The following is an 18728-nucleotide window of genomic DNA, read 5'->3' on the forward strand; positions in this document are numbered from 1 at the left end:
GCTTGATAAATTGATCTGGCATTAATTTGCTTCAGCTATGAACTTTTCGAGAACCAACCGTCCAAACCTGAAGGCCTGGTCAATTTTCAGCTATATTTTCTTATGGATGAAATCTGATGCTCTCCATATGAAAATGTGGGGTTACTCAAATTGTAAAAAAATAAAAAAAAAACTGAATTCATTGGTAAATAAAATTGACCTTCTGTTCCATATTCAATTACCATATTCTTAGCACCAGCATTTAGGCTCTATAATTCAAGTACATCTGACAGCTGTAAGCATTTAATTTATTCCTGTTCTAGTTGTTACCAATAGTTGGCAGGGCAAAGAGAAGTGTTGTATAACATCTGTTTCTATTGACTGCTGAATTCAAGTCCCATTGTATTATCATAGTCTGGAGCCTAACCTAAAGCTTCCATTCTCCTAGAATTACTGCCTCCTAGATAATATGCTATAGATCCCAGTTTCTGGAACTCTTATATCAGCTTATCTGCGTCCCACATTCTAAATGACTGAAAATTCTGTTGCATAAAAAATCTGAGCATGATCTCTAAATTACAAATGTTTGTTTGGGGAATCGTAGGTTTACATGCTAGTTCCATTACAACAATGATTCTGCTTATAAACCCCTGGTATATTCTTCTGTATGACATGCTTTCCATACTGTATAGTGATTTACTTCAGCTTGAAACACAAGCATGCTATCCCAGAAAACAATGTATAGTTGCAATTCATTGAGAATTCTTGCTATAGTGCATTTTTTCTTTAATTATCAAGCAGTATTAATTTAAAAGCTTGTAAATTTTGCTAGAGTGCATTTTTCTTTTAATACTTGAATACTATTGATTTGAAAGCTCTAACACTAAAACGGCAGGGGCCTGTGTAGCCCCTCTAATAATTTGTTACTCAATAAATCAAAAAATAACCTTTTTTTTTTTTTTTTTTTGACTTTTCATAATATGACACCATCAAGTGTGCACTTAATCATTAGCTTCACTGCAGCTAAAATCTTGAAACCTAGAAAATTGTCTTTTTTTTTTTTTCTATTGGCTGTAACATATGAAATAGCCATTCACTCTAGTTTTATCTTCACCTTCCATTTTTTGCAGTCCATTTAAATTTCTAATGCTTAATAGTGCCAACAGCCCGTCAGCCAAACAGTAATTTTGCCTTGAAGAAGAATTTCACATTTTGCTATGTAAATTGGAAACCATTGTACAATATCAACCTTGTAATTTTTGTTTACTCATTAGAGAATATATGTCAGTTCTGTAGACTCACTCTGGAAAAATTTTGGGAAAATTACACTCCAAAAAAAAAAAAAAAAAGAGAATGCAGCCAAACTGGCCCTTCTATCTTTATAGGCGTTTGTCCATTTTCAGTATTTCTAGTGTTAAACATCTAATGTTAATTTTCTGTAACTTTACACTATTTTGTTTGAAATTTGAAGTATATTACCATGCTATCACATTGTAATTTCTTCTTCTTCATTTTTCTCTGTTAATGAAATAAATATTTGTTCTACCTTTAATTCATGACTTTACATTCTTACTTTTGCTACAAAATTTTCCGGTTTTTGATTTTAATATCTATTTTGACCTTGTAAATTTTTATTGTGGACTAGTTATATATATATATATATATATATATATATATATATATATATATATATATATATATATATATATATATATATATATATGATTATTTTATCTTATTCACTGAAATTCTTTTGGTCATTTAGATTCTTAGAATTTTACAGAATATATGTTAAATAACATTTCTTTATACATATTATAATAGAATTATTTTTCATTTGCAGAAAATGTTAGAAGACATTTCTAAGCAGCAACGTCCCTTGCAGCAGTTGAACTCTGTGTCTAGCAAGTTGAAAACAGTTGTTCCTGCTTCGGAATCTGAACTGTTAGAACAAAAAGTAACAACTGTGACAGAAAAATTTAGAGAAATTGAAAGCAGTTCTCAAAATATTGGCTGTATCTTAAATGAAGTTGGAAAAGGAATCACTAATTTCACAACATCTTATATAAATACTATATCATGGATAGAAAAAACTACAATTCAGCTGAAAAACTTTGAAACTTTAAGTGTTCATTTTGATAAATTGCAAATTCAAGTCAAGAAATTAAAGGTATTTTTCTGCACTTAAACATTTTGTTTATATATATATATATATATATATATATATATATATATATATTATATATATATATATATATATATATATATATATATGTATATTATATATATATATATATATATATATATATATATATATATATATATATATATATATATATATATATATATATATATACACATATATATATATATATATTAGGGTGGTCCTTATTTATATGGGAAATTTTTTTTTTGGGAAATCAACAAGTGACGCCCCCTAGTTTTGTGACACTATAATAAAAAGTAACGCATGCAAAATTTGAACTCGATCGGTCAATAATAACACGTGCCCCTAGGCCGTTGAACTTTAACACTTTTGATAATTTTCACACAAATCTTCCGAGTTTTCACTTCAGACCCAGTACATCGTTTATCCTAGGTTTGCAAAATATTTTTACAGTGATTTAGCACTAAAATTAATTTTTTTAATTACTTTATATCGTCTAAAGATTTTACGTTGAATAGGGATGAAAAAATGCTTTAGAAACTTTCCTTAATCGTAAGTTTTTTAAATGTATCTCGTGTGTATTTTTTTTTCTAATAGTCTTGGACGGTCTGTAAAATAAATTGCTTTGTGACTCATATTTGGTAAATTAGTTGTGAAATTCTTTGATTAATTGGGCTAATCTTTCAGTTGTATCATTCACAGTTTTCAGTATTTTAACTATCTCTCTTCCCTTTAAATAGCTTCCTTCATTTTGCCGTGAATCAGGATCAAATAGGAAAAAATCTTTTAGTATTTGCAACTTATCAAACAGTTTTATTGACTCGTAATTGATTCTATAAAGAGGAAGATCTTTACTAAGAAAGTATTCCAAATCATCTACTGTTAGCTGAAATTTGTTAAACAGTCATCAGACACGTCTTCCTTATCACAAGCATTTTTTTTGGACTAGTCTTTTCCTATCTCCAAAATTATTCCTTCATCCAATTCGGACAAAGCTACTAGTTTATCCCCTAAATACCATAAGTGATTTATAAATTTTCCAATCACTGCTTCTGCTGCATGTTTGTCGTTATTTTGGACGCGGCTAGTTTTTTAGACATATTATATTATTCAAAGGAGCCTCGATTGGGTTGCTGCAAAAAACCATATCTTCATACAGCAATTAATTGTAAAACAGCTTTGTAAAACAGCATTGAAGGGCTTTTTTTTATGTAAGGTCAATTTAAATTGGTTCCTAAATATAAAAATTTTCAAACAAAAATTCCTTTTGCCATCCATGTGGCTCAGAGATAAGCTCCAAGTGTCCGAAAACATATCCCTGTAGGAGGAAATTCACCCGGAAATATTATTACAAGTTATGAGAATTCTCTGTAATCTTTCTCAATTCCGCTTTTACGAACAATAATATGTCATCAAATTCGTCTGTTACAATTTAAGTGGTATTGTACTTGATTAAAATTTTATAAGTTCTGAATGATGGAGATCTTTCCACAAAATTTTGATTCGCCTAAATAATTGAATATCTGATCTAGAACTAAGAAAGGCAAGAACTTTAAGGACACACTCTGCAGTACGATTTCAAGTGCATGTTGATGGCAATCCAAATGTAATATATCTCCGTTCAGTTTTTGCTCTAAAAAATTGCATGCACAATTTATACGGTTGGTATTGAAAAGTCGTTGTATCAAACACTACAGCTAGAACAGTTAGCAATAAAGAGCTATCATTTAAGATATCATATACAGCTGAAGAATTATCTAAGAAATTCCGAGTAGCTGTTCAATATTAGGACCTGAAGCTATCACGGTAATCCTGTCGGCGTTATTTTTCCAGTTACATCTGGATGTAGCTTTGTATCCCAGTGAATAACTACAAAATCTAAATTTAAATTCATGAAATTTAATTTTTCATCTCGAAGATTTTCTTTTGCTCTCTTATAGAATGTATGATTGATCACTAGCTCATTTGGATTTAAATTTACTGCATATGCTGTAAATAAATGAACAACATCTTTATTCCTAATATGGCATTTGTTTAACAGTGATGAAAGGCGAGCAGATATCAATAGTTGTCAAGCTTTTTTGCATTGTGGTAGACCAGCTGTAGAAAACGAAAGTTCAACAGATTAGGATAGATACCCATTTCGGTTTCTAAATCCTGTGAATCACAAGAATTTGATGATAATAAAGGATTATGTACTGAAATAGAAGAAAATTAATTTAAAGTATAGATTTCCACATTGTTCCGATCTGGATGTTGTTTTTTTAATTTATATTTTAGCTATGGAAAATACAGTATATTTTTATGTTAGGAGTAATCGAGGATTTTTCGAAATTTATATTTTAAAAATTAAAAATTGCATAAGCATCAAGGTATGTTTATAACTAAAGAACAGCGAATTAAAATATAATTGCAATTACTTATATTTATAACATTGAAACCTTGCGACTCTATTTGACACACCTATTACATACATAGGGAATTTTGTAAATCAACACCCCCAAAGCCTGGAGGAGGCAATTTGTTGTTGTCAAAGATCGTTCATTAAAGGCCTAGGCCATTCATTATTAGCCTATAGAATCCCTTGTGTCCATCTTGATAGGAAGAAACGTTCCCCTGCCGCTTGGTTGGAACAAGCGCAGAAGAGCGGTACACTTGATCCAAGGCCATTCGTGTACATTTTATTCTCTGTAACATGCTAAATTTTACAGAATGAAAGTCAGAGAATGGTCGATCTGAAAGTAGCAGCACCTATTGAGGTTCAAAATTACTTTAAATATAAAACTTTAGAATATTTTTACATAAAAATGAGAAAATCTGCCATTTTTTTTCTTCGAAACTCAAAAAAGGGGGCCCTAGGGGCACGTGTTAATATTCATGGATTGACTTAAAATTTTGCAAGGATCATTTATTTGTACAATGGAACAAATTGAGGGGGCGTCGCGTAAAATATCTGCAACTTCAAAAATAAGGACCACCCTAATATATATATATATATATATATATATATATATATATATACAGTGAAATTCCATTACAATGAATACCAATACAAGAAATAACCATTTCAAGGAAATGAATTTTCATTATAATATCTGTTATTTTGCTTAAATTCTATTGCAACAAATAACACGTTACAGGGAACAAAATTTTCAGTCCCTTAAAGTTCGTTGTAATGGGATTTCCCTGTATATATATATATATATATATATATATATATATATATATATATATAAAATGTGTGTGTGTGTGTATATATATTTGTGTATGTATATATATATGTGTGTGTGTGTATATATATGTGTATGTATATATATGTGTGTATATATATATATATATATATATATATATATTAGGGTGGTCCTTATTTATATGGGAAAATGTTTTTTTCGGAATTCAATAAGTGACGCCCCCCCCCCCCCAATTTTGTGACACTATAAAAAAAGTAATCTGTGCAAAATTTGAACTTGATCGATCAATAATAACACGTGCCCCTAGGAGGTTAAACTTCAACACTTTTGATAATTTTCCCACAAATCTTCGAGTTTTTACTTCAGACCCTGTGCATTGTTTCTCCTAGGTTCGTAAAATGTTTTTACAGTGAGGTAGCACTAAAATTAATCTTTTTAATTACTTCATATCATCTACAGATTTTACATTGAATAAGAGTTAAATAGTGCTTTAGAAACTTTACCTTATTTTTACGCATTTCTCAATGTATCTCAATCATGTGCATTTTTTTTTCCGATAGTCTTGGACTGTCTGTGAAATAAATTGCTTTTGTGACTCATATGTTGTAAATTGATTGTGAAATTATCCGATTAATTGTGCTCCTCTTTCAGTTGTATGATCCACAACTTTCAGCATTTTAACTTCTTCCCTTTAAATAGCTTCTTTCATTTTGCCATGAATCCAGATCAAATAAGAAAACATCTTTTGATGTTTGTAACTTATCAATTTTATTCACTTGTAATTGATTCTATAAAGAGGAAGATCTTTACTAAAAAAAGTGTTCCAAATCATCTAATGTTATCTGAAATTTTTTATAAAGTCATCAGGGACGTCTTCCTTATCAGCAAGCGTTTTTTAGAATAGTCTTTTCCTTTCTTCAAAGTTAATTCCTTCATCCAATAGGGACAAAGCTACTAGTTCATCCCCTAAATACCATTAATGATTTATGAATTTTCCAATCACTGCTTCTGCTGCATGTTTGTCATCATTTTCTACGCTGCTAGTTTTTAGACACATTTTATTATTAAAAGGAGCCTAGATTGGGTTGCTATGAAAAACCATATCTTCATAAAACAGCATTTAACTATAAAACAGCATTTACGGGCTTTCTCTTCGTGTAAAGTCAATTTAAATTGTTTCCTAAATATATAAATTTTCAAACAATAAATTCCTTTTGCCACCCATCTGGGTCAGGGATAAAATCCAGGTTGCCGAAAACATGTCCCTGTTGGAGGGACTTCACCAGGAAATATTATTACAAGTGTTATGAGAATTCTCTGTAATCTTTCTCAATTCCGCTTTGTACAAACAATAATATATCATCAACTTGTCTTTTAGAATTTAAGTGGAATGTGTACTTGATTCAAATATAAGTTCTGAATGATGGAGATCTTTCCACAAAGTTTTATTTTTATTCATTAATTCTTTAATTTTTTTGCATTTTTTCTCTGTGAGTGTCCCTCAGGGGTGTTTGTGATCGTAAAATTTTGAAATTTTTGGGCTGACTACACATTTAAAAACTTAAAAGTAATTAAAAAAAAAACTGTTAAAATGTTTTTTCCAATGATTTTTATATGCATATTTGAAGAGTTTTTAAGTGATGGGGGAAGGAGGTTCGAGCTTTCTCATAGTTACCAACATCTTCATGCTGTCTTCAGAAAATTTTTATTGAGTCCACTGTCACCCCTGGTGTCCCTAAATCAGAGGATTGATTCCTCTGAAGATTCCTATGCAAAGAGACTGAGACCAAAAAAAAAAAATCTTAAATTGAGCTCAGGAAGATGTATACAGTTGGCTCTCTGTTTAACGACGCTCTATTTAACGATGGCTTTTCACGGTCCCAGATAGCCCAGTATAGTATTAAAAGCATTCTATTTAAGGACGCTTTCTACTTAAGGATGATTTTTTTGTGGTCCTTTGAAAGTCGTTAAACAGAGAGCCAACTGTATGTATATATATATATATATATATATATATATATATATATATATATATATATATATATATATATATATATATAAAATTATAATAAAAGCAGAAAATATTGAAAAGACCACACCAAAAGCCCATAGATGCACAACGCAGCAAAACTAAAAAGCCAAGTAAATATAAAATATCCAAGCCAAATACCAAATATTAAACAAATTATATAAAACATAATGATAAGAAAAAGGAAAATTGCAAGCAGCTATTTAATAGGAAAAGACAAAGTATGAATCCAGAGCTCATCAACCGTGGAGAATTCAATAAATATGGTCAAAAGACCAAAAAATTTAACTATATGTACTAAAAGAGAGTGTTTAAGCTCCAGTACATGCAATATCGAGTAATATTGGGCAAATGCACCACATGTTAAACTATAAACAAGAGCTCAAACCTAAAATTAAAAGCGGGGTTTCGCCTCAAGGAATTAGGAAAATAAGCTTCGAAACTTGTATTTGGGGGGAGGGAAGAGCGCTGGGAATAATACGCTGCCATGGATTAAATGCGGGAAAATACGGTATATATAATGTGACCATAATTCACGAGTTAACAAGTCTAACTCTTGCAAGAGATGGTGCTGGAACTAGTTGTGTTGATACTTTTGGTCCAAGCTTCTATGATGCCATCGCTTGACTTCAAAGTATAACAATTTTCAAAATATGATCTGCAATAAAAATTACTGAGCATAATATTATGATTTTCTTCTTTAAAATTTGATAAATTCTCCGAATCTTTTCTTGTTTTTAAAATTATGATTATTATCTGAAAAATACTTCTTATTGCTATTTTTGAAAGCTTAAATTGTGTCCTATTTTTGCTGATTTAGGCACTCAAAAGCAGCTTGACATCTGAGAAGACTAACATTGATCAAATCATAGCTTCAGGAGAAGAAATAATGAAGCATGTCACAGGTAATTGAAACTTTAAAAATGAATTTCAAACTTTTCATCCCTATAAATTTGCAATTAATGCTTCTGGTTACTTATCACAGGTGATGATGCAATTCAGATGAAAGAAAAACTTGATTCTCTGAATAGGAAACTTAATGATGTTTCCACAAAGCTAAATGAACGCTTAAAAATAGGAGAAGAATCTTTGCCTCTGGTTGAATCTTTTTATTCAGCGAACAACAAATTGATTTCTTTGCTGAATAGCATGGAGAGATCTCTCAAGCATTTGGATAGCAGTGCATTAGATATACAAGCCAAAACTATTAAAGTAAGTACATTATTTAATAAAATTGTTTTCTGTTCTGTGTATTGTATGCAATTTTTGTTTTACCCTTCTCTGATCTTGTATCTGATGCCCTTCAGTGCTTTTTGAGGCATAGTCGATTTCCTAAGTGTTTCTATATTGTTAGTGTTTTTGCTTGTATATTTGAATTGTTAGTTACATGCAATGAAATTGAATAGCAATAATGTAGATTGCTGAAAAGTCTTGTATCATAAGGGCCAAATCTGGGATTGGTGAAAAAATCCCCCCCCCCCCCCATTTTTTTTTTTTTAAATCAACAATTCCAGGGTGTTTTTGGTGTAAACCAGTTTTTTTTGTTTAAAAACTATTTGTAAAAAAAAACAATAATTTTTCAAAGTTTGATTTTATGAATCAATTGTTAATGAATGTTGAACAATCACATTTGTACCTAATTTCTGGATGATTAATTAAATAACTTAATAGTAAAATATTGTAATTGTTTTTAAAATTACTGTAAGAGTGAAGGCTTTCACGGCCGGTGTCAATATTATGAAAGGATTCCGGGCTGTTGTGCTGTGGTCTGAGTGTATATTCTCCAAACGTTTTGGCTGCATCTGCGGCAGCCATCCTCAGTGGTTCCGAGTTTGTAACTTCCAAGGAAGAGACTTCTTGGCAACTGATGCAAGTGTCGAAGTGCTGTCAACATTTATAGGGCATGGGTCCTCTTGGTTCTGGACTGGGATTGGCTGGTGAACGTCTGTCTTCATCGCTTCCTGATTGGAGCTTAAGCTCTCCTTTTCCTGCTCGGGGATTGGCTGCTGGGGATTCAGCTGAAGGTCCGTCCTTGTTTCTGATTGGCTGGAGGTTCTTGTTGTTTTAATCCTTTTCAGTATGGGATGCCAGAGCTTGTTTATCTTTATTCCTTCTTCTTTTTTGTTGAAATTATTTGGATGTTTGAATATCTCGATGGCTTCTCTGTTCAATCTCGCATAATAATGGCAAGTCCTTGAAAGTATTTTTGTCTCTTTGAATTTGATGTCATGGTTCCCCTCACTAAAAGTGTGTTCTGCGACTGCTGACTTCTGAGTGTGGCCTAGTCGGCAATTTCTTTGATGTTCTTTGATTCTAGTGTTGACGCTTCTCTTAGTAGTTCCAATATAGGTAGATCCGCAGGAACAGGGAATCTTGTAAACACCTGCGGCGGACAAGGGATCTCTTGCATCTTTCACAGATCGTAATAAGTCGCTGGTTCGGTGGGTGGATTTGAAAACAGTCTTAATATTGTGGCGTCGCAGAAGTCTTTCGATTCTATCAGTGACGTCCTCAACGTAGGGGAGGTAGGCTGTGGACTTGATTGGATCTTCTTTAAGTGGCTGTTTTTTTATTTTGGGGTGGAAGGCTCTTTTGATCTCTTGCTTTGAAAAACCGTTGGCTTGGAAAACATTTGTGAGGTGGGAAATTTCATGCTCAATAGCAGTCGGTTCGCAGATTCTGTTGGCTCTCACAAATAAAGTTTTCATTACACCTCTCTTTTGTCGAGGATGGTGCACAAGGAAGCCATGGAGAACGTACGGGAAATATTTTCACCGGATATCGCTGATTTATTCCAGCATGTCTTAACGACCACGTATTTCCAGTGGAACAATGACATCTATGAGCAGATAGACGGTGTAGCCATGGGGAGTCCATTGAGCCCTGTAATTGCCAACTTCTACATGGAGAAATTTGAAGAAGTTGCTCTCAGCACTGCGGAAAAACAACCGACTTGCTAGCTCAGATACGTCGACGACACTTTCGTGATATGGAGCCATGGAAAAGACGAACTTCACCGATTCTTGACTCACATAAACAGCCAACATGAGAATATCCAATTTACGATGGAAACCGAAAACGACGGGAAGTTGCCTTTCCTGGATGTCGGATCCCTAGGATCCCTAGGCCATCGTGTTTATCGCAAACCTACACATACTGATCGCTATCTACACAAGGACTTTAATCACCATCCTCGACAGAAGAGAGGTGTAATGAAAACTTTATTTGTGAGAGCCAACAGAATCTGCAAACCGACTGCTATCGAGCATGAAATTTCCCACCTCACAAATGTTTTCCAAGCCAACGGTTTTTCAAAGCAAGAGATCAAAAGAGCCTTCCACCCCAAAATAAAAAAACAGCCACTTAAAGAAGATCCGATCAAGTCCACAGCCTACCTCCCCTACGTTGAGGACATCACTGATAGAATCGAAAGACTTCTGCGACGCCACAATATTAAGACTGTTTTCAAATCCACCCACCGAACCAGCGACTTATTACGATCTGTGAAAGATGCAAGAGATCCCTTGTCCGCCGCAGGTGTTTACAAGATTCCCTGTTCCTGCGGATCTACCTATATTGGAACTACTAAGAGAAGCGTCAACACTAGAATCAAAGAACATCAAAGAAATTGCCGACTAGGCCACACTCAGAAGTCAGCAGTCGCAGAACACACTTTTAGTGAGGGGAACCATGACATCAAATTCAAAGAGACAAAAATACTTTCAAGGACTTGCCATTATTATGCGAGATTGAACAGAGAAGCCATCGAGATATTCAAACATCCAAATAATTTCAACAAAAAAGAAGAAGGAATAAAGATAAACAAGCTCTGGCATCCCATACTGAAAAGGATTAAAACAACAAGAACCTCCAGCCAATCAGAAACAAGGACAGACCTTCAGCTGAATCCCCAGCAGCCAATCCCCGAGCAGGAAAAGGAGAGCCTAAGCTTCAATCAGGAAGCGATGAAGACAGACGTTCACCAGCCAATCCCAGTCCAGAACCAAGAGGACCCATGCCCTATAAATGTTGACAGCACTTCGACACTTGCATCAGTTGCCAAGAAGTCTCTACCTTGGAAGTTACGAACTCGGAACCACTGAGGATGGCTGCCGCAGATGCAGCCGAAACGTTTGGAGAATATACACTCAGACCACAGCACAACAGCCCGGAATCCTTTCATAATATTTAAAATTACTATTTGTAAATAAACCTTTGCGTAAATAATCAAAGATTTAATTTATTATGAGGGTTAAGACATGATTAATTATAAATGACTATGAATTAATTCTTGTTAATATTATTTTCTTTAAGTATAGCTTTCTACAATACATGAATAAATAAAGTTAAAATTAAAATCATGTATTCTTAAGCTTATTTTTTGTAGATAAAAATAATTTTGCAGTATCTACAAATGAATTACTAGTCCGATATGCATTACATACTTTAACGATCAATAGATTAACACATATTTTGTTTAGAGCCAAAAAAGAGTGTCAGAATATTGTAGCAATTTACCTAGTATATCAGTGAGAACATTTATACAAATAGATAGAATAGGAGTTAAGAAAATCATTATGATTTTATTAAAGACAATATTTCTCCTAATTTAATATGCTTTAGGGAAACAATTTCTTTTAGGGAAACAGTTGAATTAAAAGGTAAGTTCTAAAGTATTTTTCAATCATTCTAATTTATTTCTTATTTTTGGCTGTACAAATCCAAGTAATGAAATTATTCTTTTAACACGGTTCAATAAAGGCTTTGTTCTAAAAATTATTGTTTTATCGGTTCTTCCATCATTCATACAGGGGACTTCTTATATCATATTGGGAACAAAAATAGTTTTTTAAAAGGTGAAAATTAGTTATTGAATTAAGTGTGCTGAAGTAGAGAGATATTTTCAATGTTCAAAATTTGATTCGTCTTTTATACTTTTGCTTTAGGACTGTATCATATTTGAAACATGTATGACAAATACTGTGCTGGTGTTAGATCCATTTTATACCTACACTCTAGGTGCTCTTTGATTTCTTTCAGGGCTGTATTTGGGTGGGTTCTTCTGACATTTTTCAAAACTATCCGCCCCCCTCTTTTTTTGCTGTATTACTCCTCCCCCCCCAAATACCTTTGAAAGTGAAATTATTATTATTGAAGAATTGTACAAGCTCAGTGTTTTATCTGCAGTATTTTTTATTGCAGTCTTTGTGAAAATCGTTTCTTATAATACTGTGTTTCCTTCAGATTTTGAATACCTGACATTTACAAAAACATCAAAATTCTTTAATTTGAGAATGCCAAAATTATTTAACATATTTTGTAAGCGTAAAAAATACAAATTAAGGAGGTTTTTGAATGAGTGTATATGGAGTACACACATCTATTCTTTTGAGTTCTTAAAAAGACATTGAATATTTAACAGGGGCAAAGTTATGTACTGTTCACCTCAGATTTAGTTTTTCATTTAATCAGTAAGTCATCTTTTACGTTTACTCATGTTAGCCTCTTCATTTAAATAACCTAGTATAGCAAAAATCAGTAATATAAGTATATGAATGAAATCAAATTTGATTGATCATATAGATTTCTCGAAAAATGTCTTTGGTAAAACTCTCCACAAAACAAAAATTTGGTTAGAGCCCTGATTTCTTTAGCTATTTTTTCTCTCGTAATTTAAAATCTCTCCCCAGTTAAGAATTATATACACTACACATTGCTTCAATAATACATGATGTGTATCTATAAATCTTAAGTAATCAAGCAGATTAAAACCTTAAATGAGCAGATTAAGAAGTTTTGGCTGAAGTGTGCTTCTTGGTCTATTTTGAAAATAAAAGACTGAAGAGAAAAAAAAAATAAAGATAACAAACTACTTGGATTCTTACTCCATGTAGTTTTTAACAAACTTAGTTGATTTCCTTTGAAAAGATTGGAATTGTTGCATTAAAAAAAAGGTTATTTCAAAAACATGCATTACATTAAAAAGGCTATTTAGAAAACTTGCATTACATTAAAAAAATTAATTTTTCAAATTCATGAGTCTTTTATTCATTTCTAAAGCCATGCTGACATTACAGTTGAGTCTTGAAAATCCAAATCTCAGAGGTTACAGTTAGTTTGAGGTGCTTTATTGACATTTTACGATATATCTTTACATAGCTAAAAATATGATTTATATTAAAATCTGAAAATCAAAATCTTGAGCTATTGTAAAACTTCCTTAATTATGTACCTAAAAGTAATAAATGAAGTAAGTAAGAGGTTGATGTCAACAATTCTTGCCAAGTGGTATGAAATATTTGGAAGTAATGTCATATACCCCACCCTTGGCAAATTTTTCCTGTTGGCGCCAAAAAAGCGTCGCCAAGAAAATGATGTATGACAACATATGTCATACATCGTTCTTAGCGATGCTTTTTTAGTGCCAACAGGAAAAAGTCAGATAAAAAAACATCATCAAAGCATTTCAGAACACAATATATAAAAACAACATAAAACCACAACAAAAAACATCGCAAATATACGCTTCAAATTACCAGAAACTAGAAAGTTTTTGCACACAAAGAAAAATTACTAAAAAGTATTTAAAATGCTTAAATTAATAAAATTACTTTAACAGCTCACCAATGAAATATGTAACAATAGAAATAAAAGCTGTTTTCCAACATGATTTCATCGAACAAAAACTTCTCATACTCGCCGAAAAAGAGTAAAGCGATTCAAATTGTGATGTTTATAGCGGAAAACATCCCCAAAATCAATAACTATTTCAGCCAAAAAAACGCTAAATTATTCAAATTTTGGTGTATGAAAAGTAGAAATGTCTCAACAGAACAGCCCAAACATAAACAATATAAAAATACCATACATTAATTTGCTATTCAGACATGCTTTCAAACTACCTACTATATTTTACATAAAATAAAACTTCATATTTTTATAAAATACTAGAGTCAACTTATTTTCGGAATTTCAGTACCTAAAGGAGTCATGTTTATAGAATGTCTAAATAATTCGTGGCATCGATAAGAATTAACTTTTAGAATAAAATAACCGTACTATTTTTGTATAATTAATGAACATAAAATAAAAAGTTTTTTACTTTTATGGTATAAATCCTCACACTCATTCTGAAACAAAATGACAATGACACCTAACAGATACACACCAAGTTGGAGTTTACCTTTAATTAACGTCCAAGTTTGAAGAAACTGGTATTTTCTAATAGTTATTCATCAAAACACAACTACTGAATTTAAACTAGCACAAAATAAGCTTTCCTGTAAGGTATATTGCACGGAAAAACAAGAATCTCTCCTGGGTGAAACCGATAACAAGTGAACAAGTTTGAACAGATCTAAGATTAATGAATAACGAATGAATAATAACCTTTGTGCTAAAAATTAAAATAATTAGTAATCCAACGTTATGAAGCACAAAAATTGCAAAATTATTGCAGACACGTGTTTCGGTGTTACAAGGAACACCTTTTTCAATGCTAAGAAGTGTGAGCTACTGGATGAAAATTCATCCGAGAAAAGCAACTTGGTGGAACAGGAGATAGTATAAATATCAAAAATAGAAATTAAACAAAATAAAAAAGATAAAATGACACCTGGAGGCATAATTTATTATATAATTCCATCAGGAAAAAACCGTTAAGTAATAAATTTTCCAAGAAAACCCATAAACAATGCAAAAATTCCAAAAATGAAACCACTCTGAATAAATTAGTAATAAATTTACCAGCGGGTTAAATTTGCCTTCGGGTTGTCAAACACAGGTTAGTTTCGCCAGGGATGCCATGCTTAAAAATTTATGGCCTCAATGGAGAGAAAAATATTTCAATTTTGTGCAAAAAATTGGATGTTGCCAAAGGGGGGGGGGGTATATCACATCTGTACCAAATATTTATTGACTACTAGTCATAGAATGTGATATGTTTTGGAGGTAATTTGATATGAAAAATAACTTGATATTAACACTGTTTTCTATTTATTCCAACTAAATAGCTCTTTTGGAACATTTGATTGGAATCAAAATGCAAGATCCTCAACTTGTATCTGTTCGAGTTGTATAATTTCTTTAAAAAAATCTTCTACATCTAATTGTTTTTGTGTTATGCAAGAAACATGCACACACAGGTGTGTACACATTCTGAAGTCTCAACAAAACTATCTGAAATGGAATCGGGGATAGTTAAAATGCGTTTTTTGGTAGCCTACCATTTGCACTCATAAACCAGTACAAACACAAACATTGTGAAAAATGTAGTCAAATTTCCTTTGAGGTGATTAAAATGAAATTTCTTTTGAAATTTGAGTGATACATTTTTTCATGAAGGGAATGCGTACTTTTCCTTGGACGAAGAAGTAAAAGGGGCACATCCTTATGTCACAAAAAAAGCGTTAAGTTTCAATTGCTAAGAATTTTCTATATAATCCTGAGTTTTAAGTAATTTGAGGTAGCAAAGAGCCTTAATTACATCAGATTTTCAAGACTGCCCTGTACTTTGCTTAAATTAGATTTAGCATTTTCCTATAATGTGTAAAATTCCTGAAAACATTTGGAGGAGGGGAAATTTATTTGTTGGGGAAAAAAAACTTGTTCAAGAAAACCAGCATGGTTAAAAAAAATCATTTGGCTTCAACCAAACATCCATGACCCAAATCGAATTTTTACTTTCCACTCAATTAGTTTTAATCGTTATATCATTTTGTATTCACATAATAATCGAAATTTATATTAATCAGTTTGTTATTGTCAATAAATTGAATATTGTTTTTTTAATGTAAAAAGTGTTTGTAGGTCTGTTGTTTGTAAATACATGTGAATGCAAATGTTGTTATATAAATGACAACCTTTTAATAGACATTAGAAGAAAGTGTTGCAGAATCCCGTGAACAGTTGGAAATTGTTAATCATACTGGACCTCGTCTGTGTCAACTATCACCTGGAGAAGGAGCTGCACTCATAGAAGACTTGATCTCTCGTTCCAATCAGAGATTTGAAAAAGTTTCTGAGCAAGTGCAAAGAAAAGCTGAGCGAATTCAGTTAGCAATGCAGAGAAAATATGATGTAAGTATTGTTATCCTTAACTCTCTGATGTTAATGCCTTACAATATTTTCAATATTTTTTATTTTACTTTTCAAGATCATTTCCGATATTGATGAGTTATTTGAGTGGTTGCAAGAAACAGAGAAACAGGTAGCCGGAGAAGAAGGGCTCTCTTCAGAGCCCAAGAGTTTAATGCTTCTCTTGAACAAACAAAAGGTTTGCATTTAAAATTATTTCTTATATTGAACACTAATTTTTTGTGTACCTTTCCCATCTTTTAAGCTATTTGATGTTTCATACTATAGCAAAAGCAATTAAAAATATGGTAAGTTAATAATTTCGAAAAAATATGTAGCTTTTGACATCTGATTCTAACATCTGAATATGAATAAATAAAAGATATGCTCACATATATGACCTAGTGCAATTGCTCCTAAGTAACAGAGAGTTCTCATAACATAATAATGATATGCACAAGTATATGATCTGGTGTTGGTGGTACTCAACAGATTTTCCTATTTCACACACAAAAAAAAAAGCTTTTACTAAAGGATTATGTGCAAAAACTGGACTGCTGAAGGTTTGTTTGAATATTTTTCTTCTGAAAAAGTAAAAAACTTCCTAAATTTTAACTCAGGACACACATTATACAGTAAAACCCCTCCTAATGGACACCCCTCTTATGCGGACAATTTTTAATTGGCCGTGTATAACCAGACAACAGTTGTCAGAATAGCAACTCACACGACAGTTTCGGCATATGCGCAGTTATCTGTTGTTCAAATAACAAGTCAGACAACTGTTGTCTGAATAATACAGTACGACGGCCGTGTAAAACCAGACAACAGTTGTCAGAATAGCAAATTGCACAACAGTTTTGCACATGTGCAGTTATCTGTTGTTCGAATAACATAGTCAGACAACTGTTGTCTGAATATACAGTACGTTTTTAATTCCGCGATTCCAAGGCAAATACCATTATTAAACCCCTGTACAGCGGACACCCTCTGTTGCAGACAAAAAAATTTGCCCCGTTAGTGTCCACATTAGAGGGGTTTTACTGTAACAAGGTTAACATGGCTTTAGATAACAGAACGTGTGTAGATGTTCTTTATATTGATATTCAAAAAGCTTTCGATAGGGTACCTCATGTTGCTCTACCAAGCAAACTAGCTGGTATAGAAATGAGAGGAAAAATTTTAAGTTGAGTTAGGAATAGGCTGCCTGGAAGAAAGCAAAGAGTGGATGTAAGAGGAAGTCATTCTAAATGAAACGATGTTTTATATAGGTTCCTCAAGGATCAGTTTAGGGCCTCTTTTTTTTATTATTTTTATGAATGATATTCTTGAAAATATTTCTGGAAACATGAACTGTTTTGTTGATGATGTCAAAGTTAGGGCTATTGTAGAAAATGAAGAGCAAGTAAAACAACTGCAAGAGCATTTAGATCATATTACTAAATGAGCAGACAAGTGGGGTATAGCAGTTAATGTTGGGAAATGTCAAGTGCTTCATTTAGGTCATGGGAATAAGCTTACAAGTTATTATTTATGGGGTTCAGTCATTAGTCAGACAGAAAATGTGATTGATCCAATTGTCTCATTCCAGTTACCAACAATGCATAAATAATAAAGAAATGTTCCAAAAAATCATAGCGAATTTCAATTCAAATCCATCCCCCACATCCATAGCTGCCAACATATCAACTTTAAAAATCTTACAATGCATGCCGTGGGTGTATTTGTACACTTTTTTAACATGCACACAACAAACCGTCAAAACTGAAAGCATTATATTTTCAAATCTTTACTTGTAATTAATCAGCACAGAAAAAAATGGAGACAAAAGAGAAACATAGGATTACAATAAGCAGTTAGTTTCAAAAAGGCAGGCCTATGCATTTAAAAATTTAAGAATACAAGTGTGCACTTTTAAAATATTGTCTAATTCGGAACTCCAGCGCTCGAATACGCTACCTTGCGGTGATTTATAAAACTGCGAATGCAACTAAAACATTGCCACGTTGCGCTCTACGTGTATCTGTTGACGTAAACGCGGTCAGTTTGTTCTGAGTAACGCATTCAACATGTCTAAGAACGCCTTCAACAACAGAAATTAATTCGTCCCTTAGTAGTCTTCTCGAGCTTCTCAAAATAATGTTAGTTTTCCTTATTTCTTTAAAAAAGTATTAAATGGTGGAAGCGTTAACAAGAAAACTCTGGATTAACAAAATTGGATAACGTTATACCAGGTAAAATTTTTTATTGTTTTGTATGAATTTGTAAGAATATGAGTTTTTTTTAA

General features: G+C 32.3%; 1 protein-coding gene across 1 annotated transcript in view; it reads left to right on the forward strand.

Moving 5' to 3' along the window:
• LOC129219021 (microtubule-actin cross-linking factor 1, isoforms 1/2/3/4/5-like) overlaps positions 1-18728 on the forward strand; it is a 271646-nt gene that overhangs the window by 172901 nt on the left and 80017 nt on the right. The window contains 5 exon segments of the mRNA XM_054853341.1: positions 1823-2149; positions 8187-8271; positions 8352-8578; positions 16238-16444; positions 16521-16640. Of these exon segments, the coding sequence (XP_054709316.1) occupies positions 1823-2149; positions 8187-8271; positions 8352-8578; positions 16238-16444; positions 16521-16640 (966 nt within the window).

This window comes from Uloborus diversus, chromosome 3, assembly GCF_026930045.1.
Source record: "Uloborus diversus isolate 005 chromosome 3, Udiv.v.3.1, whole genome shotgun sequence".
In the NCBI taxonomy this organism is placed as follows: Eukaryota; Metazoa; Arthropoda; class Arachnida; order Araneae; family Uloboridae; genus Uloborus; species Uloborus diversus.